The sequence below is a fragment of the Macrotis lagotis genome, chromosome 8 (assembly GCF_037893015.1).
Source record: "Macrotis lagotis isolate mMagLag1 chromosome 8, bilby.v1.9.chrom.fasta, whole genome shotgun sequence".
Classification (NCBI taxonomy): Eukaryota; Metazoa; Chordata; class Mammalia; order Peramelemorphia; family Peramelidae; genus Macrotis; species Macrotis lagotis.
The window spans coordinates 134,610,744-134,628,523 of record NC_133665.1 but is presented as its reverse complement, the minus strand read 5'-3'; the positions used below and the strand labels follow the sequence as shown (position 1 = coordinate 134,628,523).

General features: G+C 42.3%; 1 protein-coding gene across 4 annotated transcripts in view; it reads right to left on the bottom strand.

Annotated features, from left to right (window-relative positions):
- Positions 1-5,135: 5,135 nt before the first annotated feature.
- The window catches only part of MGLL (monoglyceride lipase), a 167,730-nt gene continuing 155,085 nt past the window's right edge, over positions 5,136-17,780 (bottom strand). For all 4 annotated transcript variants that reach the window (XM_074198425.1, XM_074198426.1, XM_074198424.1 and 1 more), the window contains 2 exons: positions 11,391-11,606; positions 5,136-8,978 (listed from right to left, as the gene is read on the bottom strand). In XM_074198425.1, the coding sequence (XP_074054526.1) occupies positions 8,853-8,978; positions 11,391-11,606 (342 nt within the window). In that variant the 3' untranslated portion in view covers positions 5,136-8,852. The remainder of the gene's footprint in view (positions 8,979-11,390; positions 11,607-17,780) is intronic.

The window sequence follows — 17,780 nt, the reverse complement described above, 5'->3', positions numbered from 1 at the left end:
TGGTTCTTGTTCATGTTTGTCTTCTCTTCCTAGAATTGGGATGCTCTGATATTGCAGACAGTTCAATAAGAGAAAGTCTCTTGGAACAAATACTGGGGGGTGGGAGATGGTGGGAAAAAAAAACCCTGTCAAAACCTCCTTGGGGTATAATCTTTTAAACTCTTTGGGGGAATAAAAGATGGTCATCAAGAGATATATCTCTTTTTCTTTAAATTTTTTTTTAGGTTTTTGCAAGGCAATGGGGTTAAGTGACTTGCCCAAGGCCACACAGCTAGGTAATTATTAAATGTCTGAGGCCGCATTTGAACTCAGGTACTCCTGACTCCAGGGCTAGTGCTCTATCCTCTGCACCACCTAGCCGCCCCCTAAAATTTATTTTTTAAAAAAATTAACATTTATTTTCTCCCTCTACTTCCTCTGCCCCCCCCGCAAAAGAAAAAAAAGTCCTAGTTATTGTCAAGAAAAATGGATTTCCGTATCGCTCATGTCCAGCAATGTGCGTCTTGTCCGCCTGATGAGTTCATCTCCTCTGCCAAGGAATGGCCGGCATTTTTGATTATTAGTCATCTAGAAATAAGACATTCATTGTACACAGCTTTTATCACTCTAAGTATTTTAATTAACAGGATTTTTCCAGGTGCTGATGGGGAAGAACTTGGGGAAAAGTGATTAAGAGGGTTTTCTTTCTGTTTCCCCCTGGGCTGTGACATCTTGCTTTGAGAAGCAAGTAGGCTTAAAAGACAAAGTCTGGAATTCTGACATCTTCCAAGCTTGTCTAGGGGCACAACCATATGAGTACCGAACCATAGAATTTCCTATCTAAAAGGGACCTCACAAATCATCTCTATTGAGCCTAAGGTAAAAGATCTGGGTTCTAGTTCTGCCCCTGCTACTTAACAGGTCACGTCCCTGAGTCTTACTTTTCTCATATAATAAAAAGTTCCTTCCTGGTCTAGCCCTATGATCCTGTGATCTTATGAACCAATTCATTGTACAGTTAGGGAAAATGAGACTGAAGTAGAAAAGTAATTGGTGGAAGAACTGAGACCAGAATAGTTGCTTTCTTAAAATTTCTGGGAAAACTGAAACGTTACTTGAGGAGAATAAACCACAGTCTAGTTCTTTCTCAGAAATGGGAGAGGGTGAAATTATGTAGAGGGGAAAGTTATATAACTGCAAGGTTCCTTTTTGATGGGTCACCATCCTAAACATAGGAAGAAGTGACATTTATCCTTAATTTTTCCCCCAATGACTTTTATCTTCTGCTCTTCCATATGGACCCTTATTACTTTGAAGGCCCCTCCTTCCCCCACCCTCCCTTCTGTGAAATGCTGGCAGCAATAAGGGCATCATAGTGGGGAATTTTAGTCTGATTTTTCTGGTGTGTGTGTGTGTGTGTGTGTGCCTCTGGCTCAGTGGGGAAGCTGAGTATGCACTTTCTTTTCCCCTGGAATATCCATAACTCATTAATGGTGCATAATAAATATTCCTTGACTGAATACAAGACTATCTTCTCTTAAAAGTAAGATCTTCCCTGGATGTTAGGAGCTGAGGTTTTAGAGCAGTAAGACATCTTAGAGAGTATGACTTGCTAAAATCATGCAAAGTATAGCTTAGGCATCAGACACTTTACCAGGCTTTTCTGGGGCAGCCCTAGAAGCCAAAGCATCAGGAATTCGGGTTCTTTCTCTCTTAGCTTTGCCATTAATTTGCTGTTTGACCTTGGGCAAGTCACTTTAATGCTCTATGACTTGGTGTCCCCATTTGTGAAATGAGGCAAATCCACTAAGGTTTGTCCAGCTACAATGTAACCATGTTCCTACATCTATTTTGTTGTTTTTATTTGATTGTGTCTGACTCTTTGTGATTCCTTTTGTTGTTGTTTTTTTGGCAAAGATACTGAAATGGTTTGCCATTTCCTTCTCTAGCTCACTTTACAGATGAGGAAACTGAGGCAACCAGGGTTAAATGACTTGATCAGGGTCACACAGCTAGGAAGTGTTGGAGGACAGATTTGAACTGAGGAAGATGAGTTTTTGTAATTCCAAGTCCAGTGTTCCATGTACTAGGGCATCACTTAGTCATCCCTCTGTATCTATACTTAGTTTCATACTGTTCTTGCCACATTATCAACACAAAATGATATATGGATCGTTGTTTTCTTTTCAAATGATGAAAGAGCATAAAAGTGACTTTCTCTTTTGCTGTTTGCTTGGAGTTTAAGATTATTCAGTCACTTACTCCTTTCTGGGCTTCTTTTCTTCAAAAACAAAATAGCTCACTTCCTCTCTCTGAGCCTCAGTTACCTCATCTGTAAAATGAAGAAGTTGGACAAAGTGACCCTTAGTTTCCTTTCCAGTTCTAATATTCTCTGATCCTGTGACTGACGGATAACCTATGAAGACCTGTGAAGTCTGGAGAGAAGATGGGTCTATTCAACGCAATAGTTTTTATCTGGTGGTCATTTATAGTAATCACATTGGAGTTGGAAAGCACCAGGTTGGTCCAGTCCATGCAGGACCTGGAATGTCAGATACAGAAGACTGGTCTCTATTTGATCTCTGGACAGGATCTCCTGTAGTCAGCTGCAAAATGTGAAGCATTCCATGAGGAGAAAACATCTGAATTAAATTCTTTTTTCAGTCAGTTTCCTGACTCATCTGTCTTTCTCATTCCCTTCCTCCTCCTCTCCCTTTTTCTTCTGGAGACAGAAAGGATGGACCCCAGAGGTACAAGTTAGAGCTGTTGGCTTCTAAGGTTTGGATTCTCCTCACCATGAAGTGTAAAATGTTTACATAATTGTAAGCTAATGGTCTGAGGCAGGAGGGGGGAAAGAAACATAAATCTGTTGGGTTTTGGAGAAACCAAACATTTAGTTCTCTTGCCTTTTCCATTAAAAACAGAGAATATGAATGCCAGCTGAGGCAATAAATTAATAAATTAAAAGATCCTCTTAAAGTTTCATGTGATGGTGAGTTATGGGGAAAAGGAAAAAAAGAGAAGATTGAAAAGGGAAAGAGAGGGAGAAGGAGGGAGGTGGGAAAGGAAGAGGGAAAGTTAAATTCATCAAACATCATGGACTTCTTAGGGTCATAAATTCCAGGACTGGGAGGGAACTCAAAGGCCCTTGTCCAACACTTTCATCTCATAGATGAAGAAACTGAGACCCAGAGAGGAAACGACTTGTCCAAAGTCACAGAAGCAATAATTAACAGAACTCTGATTTGAACCTAGGTTCCCTGACTCCAAAGTCAGTTTTCTTCATATTTTACTGTACCCCATTCTTTTTGGAGCTCATGATTGTTTTGCTGATCGGCAGACAGGGACACAAATAAATACGAGTACATACAAATTTGCTACCAATAATAACTTTTAAAATGTCATAGATCAGTGGGAGTACTATTGTTATGTAAGAAATCATGAAGGCCAGGATTTCAAAAAAGCCTGGAAACATTTGTGTGAACTGATGCTCAGTGAAAAGAGCATACCCAGAAAAACATTGTACACACTAATATTGGGTGATAATCAACTATGATGGACTTGCTCATCTTAGCAGTAAGATAAACAAAGATAATTTTTAAAGGACTTGGGATGGAAAATACCATCCATATCCAGAGAAGGAACTATGGAATCTGAATGCAGACCAAGACTTTCTATTTTCAATTTTTAAAATTTGTTTTGTGTATTATGTTTTTTTCCCTTTCACATTTTTCCTCCCTTTTTGATTTACTTCTGCTTTCATTATAAGATTAATATGGATATATACATTTAACAGAGTTATACATGTACAACCTGTATTCGATTGTTTCCTATTAGGGAGAAAGGGAGGGGAGGGAGGGAGAAAAATGTGAAACTTAAAATCTTACAAAAAATGATTGTTGAAAATTATCTTTGCATATAATTGGAAAAATGAAAAAATAATAAAATGTGATGGGTCAGATGAAATTAGACCAATGGCCCAGGGGTTCCCCTACCTCTCGTATTGAATTGAGCTATGCTTACTCCCCACAGAGCTCTTACTGAACCCCAAGACAGTGGTTTGAGGATTTAGCCAGTGAAGAAACTGTGATAGGGGTGGAGCAACAGCTGAAACTTTTGGCAAAGAAGATTGTAATTTTCCATTCTTGGGGAAAAATGTTCAAGAGCTGCTCACACCAGCATCTAAGTTTCACTGAAGAAAGACACTCATAGATAGACATAACAAACACAGAGATCCAACATCATTCAGAAAACATATGTTTTTATTATTGATTAGTGGTAATCATACACTGTGTTCCTGTAATAGTTCTAAACTTTTACATATTTGCCCCACTAAAAGTCTATATGAGTATATGTCATTGAACTGCAATGAAACATGGCAAGAGGAATGGGCTAGGAATTGCTTGGGGGTCTCAGTAGGTTTATGTTAGCAATAGGTTAAAGTGCGGGACTGGGGATAGGGAAGGATTGAACAGAAGATGCTTCTGGCCTTTTGTTATGTCAGGCCTTTGGATGCTAAAGTGATGGGGCAGGAAAGAGAAAGAAAGCAGGCACAGAATACTATTGCTCAATTACTATTGGGTTGTGTTCTTTTAAAGGAAAACCCAGGTCCATTAAATAGTGCCCAAGGAAGGCAGTGCCACTGATGGGTGGAAGTCCACATGGTTTGGAATCAAGACCTGAGCTTGCCACCTGCCACCTCCCCATCACCACTGGGGACAAGGGGCTTGGTGAGAGGGTGAGATTCCCAGGGGACATGGCACCTTCACCAGCAACGATTGGTTTCCATTGCTATATAAAAGCTTTGCGTGCATATCCAGTTCAATCTAATCCATTCCTATCCAGTGCAATCCGATCAAGTGTTTGTTAAATTCCGACCCTGCTCAAGTGACACTGGGTATCACATGCTCATAGTTTAAAAACCCTTAAGACTAAAGGGGATTGGATGGTAGGGCACCAATTCTCAACCAAATAAACAATAATTCAGTGCCAGTCACTGTGCTAGGTGTTGGGAGTACAAATATGAGAGACAGTCCCTGCTCTCAAGGAGCTTACATTCTAATGGATGGATACGTTTTCTTCACAGTTAGGTCTGTACTCTGGCTTGTCAGTCCCCAATTGGTGGTATCCTCAGGACCCAGTTATACTAGTCAAAGATCTCTCTCTCTCTCTCTCTCTCTCTCTCTCTCTCTCTCTCTCTCTCTCTCTCTCTCTCTCTCTCCCCTCCTCTTTTTCATTGACTTCTAGTTCCACCTCACTTTCCAGGGTGCTGGATTTTTGCTCAGATTTTTGTTATTTGCTCTTCACAGGTTTGGGAATCTCTACTTGTTTCTATTCTATAACAGTCCCTGGACTGTCCCTCCACCAGCAGTTGAAGCAACTCTCGCATCTGCATCAGTTCCTTCTTCATTCCTTGCTTCAGAAACCTCATTACCTAGCTTAGGTGACTGTGCCTCAAATATACAGGAGGAACATTGGGTCTGACCTCCCAGTACCCATGGGCCCTGGATTAGGAGGGCTGGATTGTGGGGGTGGGTGCTTTTTTGAGGAACTCCTGGGGGATGAGAAAGGGTGAAAAGCATGACCAACTTTTCCATCCTAAAGACTGCTTAGAGGGTTAGGGGTCCTATTCAAGATTTTCGCTTTTTTTTTTTTTCTTGATGAAAGTATGGTGCTCTTTTGAAGGATTCTTTGGTCCTGCTAAGTTTATTTTTTGCTCATAACTCAATCTCTGCATTATTTTCTCTCCCAAGCAACTGTCTCTAAAGGAGAGGGAATCATAATCTAGACATCTGAAACCAAATGGACTATGGTGTCTATTGTCATTGAACCCACAGGTGCCTGTCTATCTTGCAAACTTTGGTAATGCCCTGGCTAAGGTGGGTATGAAATTATTATGTGTTCATGGTCTCACCAGGGGTCATTTGCCATTCTCTAGATCTCACTGGAACTAAGCTCAGGAGTAAGACCCTCCTGCCAGCCTATAGTGGTAGCCTTTGAGCTAGGTGATCAAGGTAGCCTTGTTTTGTGGGATTTGGGGGAAGAAGTTTTCATCTCGCTGATGTGGCTCATTTCATTGATTCTTCCCTGAACCCAGGTTCTCATGGTCAAAGCAGGCTCTTGGAGTTGGTAGGCATGGGCAAGGCTGTACCAGGAGTACATATAAACTGGTGCCCTACAAAAGTAGAAATGAACCAAGCTGGAACAGGAACAAAAAGCACCTTATTTTTGACTCCTGGGAGACACGGCAGAAAAGGTCTTTTTTTGAGGCTCCACCTCACCTTCAGATCTACATCTGGTTTGAGGTCCTGGAAAGGGAAGAAAGCATTTGACCAAAATCTCATTTCTCAGCAGGGTAGTAGGAAGTAGTAATTTTCCCCTCTCTGATGTAAATCTGGTGTTGGCATTTCAGTGGGTGAGGTTGGAGTCTAGGTGCAATTTTGGAAATAGAAATGAGTCCTGCAGGCTGATGGGTGGGAGGAACCCTCGGGGTGGGGGTTTGCTCCTTGAATTGTCACTTTCAGAACTTCACAACAGATGTGGGATTTTTTTTAAAAAGTCCATTTTGGAAAAGACAGTACTGCAGTGTCTTAGCCACACGACCCCATTTATTGCTGGCATTCACTGAGGGGACGAGAAGAGAAGAGAGGAGAAGGGAGGCAGATGGAAACAACACCTGAGAAGAGGGCCACCAGATTGGAATCAGGGCCAGGGGCAGCCTCCTTTCACCTCCTTTTACTCTGCTGTCAGGAGCCTATTTTCTTCATTGACTTAAGGAAGCAAGACCCCCTGAAATCTGCTTATTTATGTGAAACTCCAACCGGCTTCTTGCTTTCCCACATTTGTATTTTTAGGGCTATTACATTTTCCTGGCTGTGCTGGGCAGACTTGGGAAATGAGACAAATGATTTCCCCATCTCTTCTCCCAATGAGCCAGGCAAGACTGGGGAAAATGTGCTGGCAATTTTGGAGCAACCAGATCCTTCCACCAGAGGTAGCTGTGTCCTCAGTACTGATAAGTTCTCCAGGAAATGTTTGGTGGGCCTCGTTCCATTCTGAAGGCACCAAATGGGATTTAGGGAGCAGTTACCCAAGAAGCAATACTGCTAAGTCAGTTTTTCTTCTGTTCCCATATCATTCAGCGATTGGGGTTGAGTTGGACTAGATCTGGCAAAGCTAATTGGTGCATTCCATGGACTTGATGGGAAACCCTGGGGTAAGAAGAGCCCTCATGCAGAATTGATGAAGGAAGGAAGACTATCTCCAGAGTTTGCTCATCATGCACATCAACATCACCTTGGAAGCTCCTGTTTTGTCTCATTTTATCTTCTGAGTATCTTCTGGGCAGTTGAGACTTCTTATAGCATTCTTGATGGCAGACTACCCAGCAGAACTCTCCACCCAAACTATTCCATTTCCAATGGTTATATTTCACAAATCAAGCTGGTTCTTACTCCAAGAGACAGTTGGATCTTAGCTGGCAGAAGACCATGGACATAGTTGCTCTCTTCTAGAAAGTTTGGGATATATGGATGGGGGGGGGCCCTAGAAAGGAGCCTCAGGTTCTGTTCTTCTTCAGAGTGATGCATATCTTCCAAAGAGCAATGGAACACCTCTAGGCCCCCATCAGCAGAGTCTTATTTTCCCCCAAGGCTGACGGACAGGCTGGGGACAAAAACAGATATCTAGGGTCATGTTAAAGAGATAAAAGTAATCTCAATGGCACCCTTTGAAGAAGACAGACATGTGAAGAGCTATGTTGACCAACTATCTCTGTTCTTGATGGTTCTACCCATATCCATCATAGTCTTTTTTAGAAAGGGTCTTTCAAACCCTCCTTGGTCTCTGATAATTAGTCTTCTTTCAATCACCAAAATACTATATGTCTTATAATATGCAGAATATATTAAACATTTTATATTAAATACCGCTTTTTTTTTTCATAGTTGTCAGTGATTAAATAAGTTGAGGCAGGTTCTTTGAAGGTATATAGTCGATCTGACGGTTAACTCTAGGACTCCTGTTCTTTGAAAGGGGAAGGATTTATTTGGGGAAGATAGAGAATTGTCTCCTATTCTGTTGGTGTGTAGGTGCTGTTAATTTTTTTTTGCTCCTTTTAAATATTCCATTCTGATTTTCCCCTGAAAATCTGATTATATTGAGAAGGAACTTAATGTGCCCCCAAGTTCAGTTTTTCTGTGGGATGACAGCCTCACCCTGGAGGCTCTACAACACCAGGCAGCTGAATTAGCTGTGATTTAGATCATGGAATGATTTACACTGATCCCATGACTAGATTTCCTACCTGGGTCCTCTGATTATAGGACTCATTTTCTGTTGATTTGACCATTAAATGGGAGGTAGGAAGTAAGGTGAATTAGGGCAGAAGTCCTTTTGATATAGATCATATTAGGAGGAAAAACTCAACAAATTATCAGTTATAAAAAACACTGCAAGTATTATTGCAGTATAGGTAAAGAGAAAGACCCTGCCCCCATCCCACCCTGCCCCACATGTAATACCAGGCTTCTAAGAGAAACCACATGGGGGCTGGGTGAGTTGGTATAGAGGGACTCCTTTCTATAATCATATAGACCCTATCTTGAGATTTGTCAGTAGCTCTTTCCCTACCCAGTAGGTACCCTTTTTCCATTAAGGGTTTCTCCCTCCCCACCCCATCCCCTTAAGGGAAATGTTCAAATAGTTGACAGGGGCCATCCCATGATAGGAATGTCTACATATTTTTTAAAAGCAAATTGTGCTAGGAATCCCTCCAATTTGAGATTTTGGTAAGATGAAGCCAAGAAATCAGCTTCCACCCCTTTCTCTGCCTATTTCCCACAGACCCTGACATGGTAACCAGGCTGATTTGCTTAGGAACTGGAAGTGGCTCCTCTTGCAGCTATCCTTTGAGAGAACCACATTTTTATTTCATGGAAGACAGAGCTCGTCACTTCAGGAAGTTCTTTGTGGAGAACATGGTAGGCACCTTCGTAGATCTGCAACCAAGAGAAAAACAGATAGAGTCACCAAGGAAGGACAGAGCAATGAGAAAACATACACATGGGCATCTGAAATGATCAGGGAAGTTTTCAAAATGGACCTCAGCCTCATGACCCATTATGAAATTATCAGTGATTATCCTCCTGTAGGCCAAATAAGTTCCTTAGAGATGTGTGCTGAATTTTGACTCAAATCTTCAATCTGCCTACAAAAGAGGGATTGGAAAGACCAACAGTTACTCAGGAAAGTCTTGCTAAGCATGATCAATACCAAAAGGGTAACCACTGGTGGGCAGCAGGATGGGGTAGGGCAAATGGCTCCTGGCTGGGTAGCAGAACCCTTGGAGCCAAAAGGAGCTATATCTTATAATGAGCCAGAATAAACCATGTGACCACCTTGCCTCTCTGAGATTCTGCTTCATCATCTATAGAATGACCATTAGATAGATACATTTGTACACATGTATAGGTTTCTAGAGATGGCCATGTAATCTACATAATTTATATCTGTCTATATAGAGACACACAAACACAAATGTGAGTGCTTAGTTGGGTATATCAGTCTAAATATAGACACATACAAATACACATATTTTTCACACAATATACAACACAGATATACACACACTATATTTTTGTGTCATTCACATGCGTGTGATGTATGTATCGTATCATGTGCCTTGCATAGAGTGATATGTATACAAGTGTGGGGGTATGTCTCTATAGTCACACACACACACACACACAAACACACAGTATAGATACGCCAGATATGGTACCATCTTCCTCTTAGGCTGGTTGTGAGGAAAAACATTTGGTAGACTTTACAGGATTGTAAGAATACTGGCTATTTATTATTCCATTGTCCACTCTTATAGATTGTCCAATTCTTTGGGGTGTTGCCATTTGCTGAGCTCATCAAGGTTTTAATTTCTGTCTGAATCCTTGGCTCAGAAAGATGGAACACCCCTTCCTTCCCAGTATGTGGCCATGGCTTTGACCCCTTCCCCCCAGTCAACCACAACCTCTCCTGCCACCGATGTCTTCTCAGAGTTACGTCCTCAGGGTAAGTAATAAGCTCTTCACAGTTCCCATGGGCCTGGCTCATAGTATCTTAATAACGTTTGTAGCTTGAGAAAAGGAACATTATTGATGTTAGGAGGATGCAACTACCCAGTGGGGAGAGGCCACAACAGCAAAGGGACTGGCCCTCTGACATCCTTGACCCTCACACCGCCCAGTTTGTAGCTCCTGTGCACCCAGGCTCCTTGAGGGAAGAGAATGTGCCAAAACTCCGTCCTGACACAGGATGATCTGAAAGTCAATTTGGAGATTCTAGATTGAAGTGATGGCTTCTTCCAGCCTTCTCACCTCAAGCTGTGCTCAACCAGAACCAATTGAGCTCCTTCTGTCTACAGTGGTCTCCTAAACCAAGCTTCATTTCCTATCCCAAACACAGAGTGTTCCAAAAGTCTTAGTGTATATGTAAACTGTTAAAGATTAAAACTGTATTGGGGGGGAGGGAAGAAGAGAGAAGGTGTGAAGATGAAAGGGAGAGTGAGAGCAAGAGAGAGACAGAGAGACAGACAGAGGCAGAGAGACAGAGAGACAGAAGCAGAGAGACAGAAACTGAGACAGAAAGACAGATAATAGACAGACACAGACAAAGAGAGACAGCCAGAGATGAACAGGCACACACACACACACACACACACACACACACACACACAGAGGGACAGAGAGGGACAGAGAGAAAAAGAGAAAGACTAAGTCTCTTGGAACACCTTATATGTCAGCAACTCCAGCAGAGGCTTCAGAAATACATTCACACACAACTAGTCATATATATATATATATAAACATTCTCCTTCCCCATATACACACACATATTTATTCCCCTTCCCCTTTTCACACACATTTACACATATTTATATATATAAAGTATTTATTCCTTCCTTCTCTGCTATACACACATACACATAGGATATTTGTATAACTAGATCTCTATTATCTCCTCTACCTCTACACACACACACACACACACACACACACACACACACACACACACACCACTGGACCACACCATGTTATTCCTCTTTCAGACTATGTCCTTGCTACAGAGGTGATGCCGGGCATCCTCTCAGGTCTGACCCAGGAAGCCATATGGTGAGAAGGCTGTGGTTAGAGTCACAGACTCAGGTTCAAGTCTTGGCATCCTAGGGCCTCTAAGGCATTACTGAAGTCACTTGAACCCTCTGAGCCTCAGTTCCCTTCTCTACAAAATGACTGCAGTTGGACTCCATGACTCTAACATGTTTTCGACTTTCAGTCTCAGTCTGTGATCACAAATGGCATCATGGCTGGCCCTAACCAATGCCAGCATGGCACAGACACTCAGAAGAGGTTTACCTTCAGGGTCTTATCCTGACTTTTGGCAGCTTCCATTAGGACGTAGGCCCCCTTGCTGTCACACAGCTTGTCTGCAGATCCCTGCAGCAGCAAAATTGGCAGTGTCAGTCTGGGGAGGGCTCTTTCCACTCGGGATACGGCATTCAGCAATTGGATGCCAAAGCAAACTTTTAATCCTGTGTGGCAGATCAGGGGATCTGAGTTGTAGGAATCGACCTGGAGGAAGAAAGAAGTCAAGGTGAGAGGATTCCTTTGGCCAGTGTGTCTGGGGTAAGTTTCATTTATAAGGTCTGATTTGCAGGCACTTTATATTTAGTGTGTGAAGGCACATTCTGCATCAAAGACTGGGGTAGCCACTTGGTAAAATCATGACCCTTTCAAGGTAAGTATTAAAGTAATATATAAGCACAAAATGTATAATCCGTGGTAGTAGATTTTTGGTACCATAGGAGAGGTACTAAGAATATTATATCTGTGCAGGGGAGGGAGACTTCATTCCTGGTGGAGGAGAGAAAGGATGGCAAAATGGAGGGTTGTGGTGATTGAGTTGAGTCATGGGAAACTTGATTGACAGAGATAGGGGTGATCAGAAAGTATTACAGGTAGAATGAGCAGAAGTCCAGAGAATAGAAAATACATGATATGTTTAGTGAACTGAGCATCCTGTTTGACAGCTACCAACAGCTCTCATTTCTCCAAATCTTTGAAGTTTGCAAAGATTCCTTCACAATAACAGGAAGTAAATAATACATGGAATATTATCCTTATTTTAAAGATGAGGTAATTGAATCACAGAAAAATGATGTGATTTGCTCAGGGTATCACAGGTAATACGGGTCAGAATTGAATTTGAACTGTCAAAATATTTGGGGATACCCCATTCCCCAGATCTAAGGCCCTGTAAGCAGGTTGTGCCTTGAGCTTGACATAACAATCCTTTCTGCTCTGTATGATCTCACCCTCTGGCAAAATCATTACTTTGAAAAGTACCAGGTGTTCACTGAGGAATTTATGATGTTCATATTAATCAATGCCCATTTAGATTTGTTGAAGCTCTGCCTGCAGCCTAAAGCTTCTACCACATCTCCTAACATGCTTACAATTCCTGTGCTGGTGTAACTGAATCAGATACTGCACTGCTGTTCTCTCCATGCTACCTCTGGTTCTGTACCCTGCTGAATGGTCACAAGACTCCCCAACCCTTAAGGCTTGAGACAGTCAACTTGGAGACTATCCCATAGGACAACATGCATTGTCCACACAAGAGCTGCTGTGAAAACTGTTACTCAAGACCTAAGAATGATTGTGTTGTTTCCAGTCCCTTACATGTATATAAGCTCTACCCTGCCCCAACAAATTAAGCCTCACCTCAGGAAGCTAGACTTTTGCTTGCAAAGTGGTTTCCTCACTTGAAATTAAACTTCTGTTTGATTCCTGACTCTCCTGACTGCTTTGTTTAGCTCCAGTCACCCAAAGGTTAGAGATTGGTTCTGATGCAGTTGACAGAACTCAGGTCTTTTGGCTTGAAGACTCCAGACTCATTCCAATTCATCATGTTGGTTAGAACCATAGTGTTTGAATAGGAAATAAGGCAGGAGATAAGGCTAGGAAGGTAGCCAAGATTTAAGGCCTTGAATGCCAAACTAGATAGTTGGAACTTTTTTTTTGGATAAACAACAGAGAATCATTGCATATTTATGTTCAATAAAATGGAGTGAAATAAATATTTGTTGTTGGTGCTCAGTGTGTGTGTGTGTGTGTGTGAGTTGGACTATGATCCTATTTGAGGTTTTCTTGTCAAAGATGCTAGAGTGGTTTGCATTTCCTCCTCAAGCATGATGTGGATACTGAGGCAAACAGGGTTGAGTGGTCACACAGCTATTAAATATCTGAGGGCAGATATAAACTTTTGAAGATGAATCTCCCTCTACATTCGGCCCAGGGCTCTGTGTACCCTGGTATCATCATCTAGCTACCCAGAACAAATATAAAGGAAGCTTAAAATGGTGGGATATATAAGAGATCCCTAAGGAAGAAGAGGCTTTGAGCTGGGAAACTAGACTAGGCATAAGTTGATAAGGATCAGGACTTTGTTGGTGGCAGTCGGGAGGTTTTCAAGTCATTCCTGTGCATAGCCTGCTCACTCCAGGCTTTGTTTTTCATTAGCAATTGGCAAAAAGCCATTTAGCAAATGAGCAAAAAGCCATTACCTGGTTTGTGACCTGTGTGATCATGGGTCAATCACTTAATCTCCCCAAGCTTCCACTTCCCCATCTACAAAATGAAAGGGTTGACCTAGATGCTTCTGAGAATCCTTCCAGTTCTCTGACTGATTTCTATAGGTCAGCTTCCTCTTTAGAGTCCTCATGATGTCATGGAGTCCATTATCCTTGGGGAGAGAAGACCTGGGTTCTAGTCTCCGTGTTGCCACTTACTGGTTGTATGACCTGAGAACAGCCTGCTCCTTTTTCTGATCCTCAGTTTCTGTAAATGGAGCCATTGAACTAGATGCTAACCAAAGTTCTTCCGGCCATACCAGCAGCATCACTTATGTGCTGAACCTGCCATGCTGACCTCCATCTCTGGCCTGTCTTTGCCCTAACTTTTCTCCCTGCCTGGAATGTCCCCCACTCTTCACTTCTGACTCCTGCTTTCTTCACGTCTCAGCTCAGATCTCACCTGTTGTTGGAGTGCCCACCTCCACCCCCACCTCTCTCTTTCTCTGTCTCTCTCTCTGTCTCTCTCTCTGTCTCTCTCTTTCTCTCTCTCTGTCTCTCTCTGACTCTGATTCTCTGTTTCTTTGTCTCTCACTCCCTGTCTCTCTGTCTCTTTCTGTCTGTCTATCTCCCTCTGTCTCTGATTCTGTTTCTCTCTGTCTCTTTTTGTCTCTCTGTCTCTGACTTTGTCTTTCTTTGTCTCTCTGTCTCTGGCACTGTCTGTCTCTCTGTCTCTGTCTCTGTCTCTCTGACTATCTCTCTGTCTCTGTGTCTGTCTGTCTGTCTGTCTGTCTCTCTCTCTGACTTTGTCTCTGTCTATCTCTGACTCTGTCTCCTTTGCTGTCTCTCTCTTTGTCTCTGTCTCTGCCCCCCCCATTCCTCCCAGGCTGGTGAAAAAGGTCTAAGTCTAGTAACATGGGACTAGGAGGCAGGGGCAGACCAGGGACAATAGGAATGACTATAAGAGAGTTGATTGAATTGAGTAGGTGACATGAAAAAGGGCAAGGTCTAAGAACCTCAGAATTAGAAGGGACCATCTTACTCAACCCATCTGGTCACTATGGTGCTTCCTTGTATACTTCCAGAGAAAAGAACAAAGGGCTTCAGTGAACTGCAAGCCAATCATACCCACATTAAGGGCATGACAGGGCAGGCACAAAAGCTAATGGGATCCCAGACAGCTTCAAAAGAAGCCCAGGGCTCAGAATAAAAGAGACTGAAGTCTATTTGTCCTCATTCCTAGTTCAAAATGATAATAGCTCAGTGAAGAGTTCACAGAGTTCCCTCATCACAACAACCCCTTAAAAGTAGCTAGTACAAGCCTTTTCCCCATCCTAGAGACAAGGAAACTCAGAAGTTAAGTGACTAGTCCAGGGCTACATACTTAATGTCAAAATCAGAACTAGAACTCAGGACCTCTGACCACAAAGTCTTAGTTCACCAAATGTCTGGACTGTGGTGTTCAATTTGGCCAATTTTCTATTTCTTTCCTCCTTGGTATCCTGGCTCATAGTAGGTGGCCTTAATAAATATTTGTTGACTAACTGAACTGGGACACTGCATGTGAGGAAAGACTTTCATAAGCTAGAGGTCATCCAGAGGTGGGAGGGTCAGAATATCAAGAAATAGTTGGAGGAAACAGGAGAGAAGTTGATCTGGAAAAAAACATGATTTAGCAGGGTATGAGAACCATTTTTGGGATCCAAAAGGCTGTCAACTATCAATACTCCGGGCTCCCTTTAAGTCACAAATAAAACCCTACCTTTTGCAGGAAGTCTTTCTAAATTCTCTTAATTCCATAACTTCTCTCTGTTATTTATTTCTTATTTATCTTGCTTTGCATATGTTTGTTTGCCTGTGGCCTCCCTATTAGATTGTAAGTTCCTTGAGGGCAGGCACTGTTTTTTGCCTCTTTTTTGTATTTCCAATGCTTGGCCCAGTGCCTGGTATATTTTAACTGCTTAATAAATGCTTACTGATTGATTCTTACCATCAAAAGGCAGAATTAGGAATGACAGGTAGAAGTTATCAATAAGTTTCCTGGCTATTAGATCTAATTGCTTTATTAATATTCATCATAGTAACAGCCAGAAAAGGTTTGTGAAGTTTGACAAATATTATTTTATCTGATTCTCACAATAACTCTGGAAGGTAAGTGCTCTATTATTATCCCTATTTTACCAAAAAGGAAACTGAAGCAAACAGAGGTGGAGTGACTTGCCCATGGTCACACAGTTAGATTTAAACTCAGGTCTTCTTGACTCCAGGTCCAGAACTCTATCCACGAGGCCACCTCTGTCCCAAAATGAACTGGGGGCATTTTAGGAGGGTCCCCTACTCTGAAATTGTTTCCAACAGAGGCTATATCTTTGGTCACATGTCAGAGAGAAGATTTTGCTCAGGAAAGGGTTAAACTCAATGGGGTCTAAGGTCCCCTCCAGCTTTAAATTTCTGGCCCTTCTACTAGGGTCACAAGCTGGGCAGCAGATTTAGCCCACATTCCTTTCCATGCTTGGAAGTGGTCAGAAACCGGACTATTTGTGAATTGTGGGGGGTGGGGGAAGGAATGACTGAACAGCATGCCACTGCTGAGATAGCATTGGTCCTGCCCCCTTCCCCAGGACTGGTGCCAAGTCATCCATCTGGGGGCCTCCAGTGCTGAGCAGAGGTTGGGGCGGTTTGAATGGATGGGAGGTTATGTCACATTGATTGTTTGGTTCTCTTGTTTCAGAGCTTGAGGTTGGACGGCCTTCCAAGGTCAAGTTGCTAACCACCCAGGCCAATACCCTCAGGAGCATTGCCCAGATTGGTTTTTAATGGCCAAGGGAAGATGTTGAGGGTCCCTCTGGAAGGTTGGCCCCCAGGTTAATGGTCCCAGCAGCTTTACTCTCTTCCTGAAATAGAGTTCCTATTGTTTCTTGTCCTTGCCCACACTGGCCACTTCAGACAACGGCCTATTTTGGGTTTGAGTTCTTGCCCACACAAAAGTGAAGTCAGCAGATATGGGGGAAAGGGCAGGAGAAGAGAGGTGGATTTAGGGCTGTGGGTGAAAGGAGAAGAGAAGGGCTACATTGCCCAGGACTCTGGTGCTTAGAAGAAAGTAAAAGGCCTTAGTAGGAACTCTTCCCATGCCAAATTGAGTGCTCTTGTGCTTCTGGCATGATGAGAATGGTCTTGGCCTCGGAGTCAGGGGACCTGGCTTGAGAACCTGGATTAGATACTGATCTGTCTCTCTGTCACATACAGTGATACTAAGAAGGGCTATGTATGCTCTACAGGGCCATCGATATGGGAGTTGATATTATTTCCAAGGGATTTTCAGTTCAACAAATCTTTATTTTTACAAGACCTTGTTCTGGCAAGTTAGAACTCAGAGACAGTGGGCAGTGTCTGATCTTTGAGGATTTTAAAAATAAAATGTCTTTAGAGAAAGAATCTTTGAATGAATGAATGGAAAACAATGATAAAAGCAGCCAAGTGGTCAATTAGAGCACTGAGCTTAGAATCAGGAAGACTCATCTTCATGAGTTCAAATCCATTCTCAAATACTTATTAGCTGTGTGAGCCTGGGCAAATCATTTTACCCTGTTTGCCTCAGTTTCCTCATCTGCAAAATGTGTTGGAGAAGGAATTGGCAATCCCCTCTAGTATCTCTGCCAACAAAAGCCCAAAACAGAATCGAGGAGAGTTGGACATGACTGAAACACCAAAACTGCAACACAAATCCAATGATAATAATACTTTTTCAGTAAATACCCTAGAAGTTTTCAATAAAACATCAACAGAATATAATAACTTAGGCACTGACCCCTGCAGTCAAATCACAGGACTTTATTTTTCCATCTTACTTTATAATATAAAGTATGACATAATGAATAGAGGACTAGTCTTGGACCAGAAGCATGTGGATATATATTTAATAATCTGCTCTCTGAAAAGTAGGGGCCACACTTTTAAGTTTAATCTGCATCATTAACATTTCCCCCATCACTTTCTTGAGTCTCCAGACAACAGCACAACAATAAATCAAGCCTTGATTTGTAACTTGAGACTTCTGGGGTATAAATGCTTAAACCCAAAATGTGGTTTCAAATTCCATCTTTGACACATACTGACTGGGTGACAGAGGTTAAATCACTGGTCAGTGTCTCAAGGCAGCTCCAAAAGTTGGAGA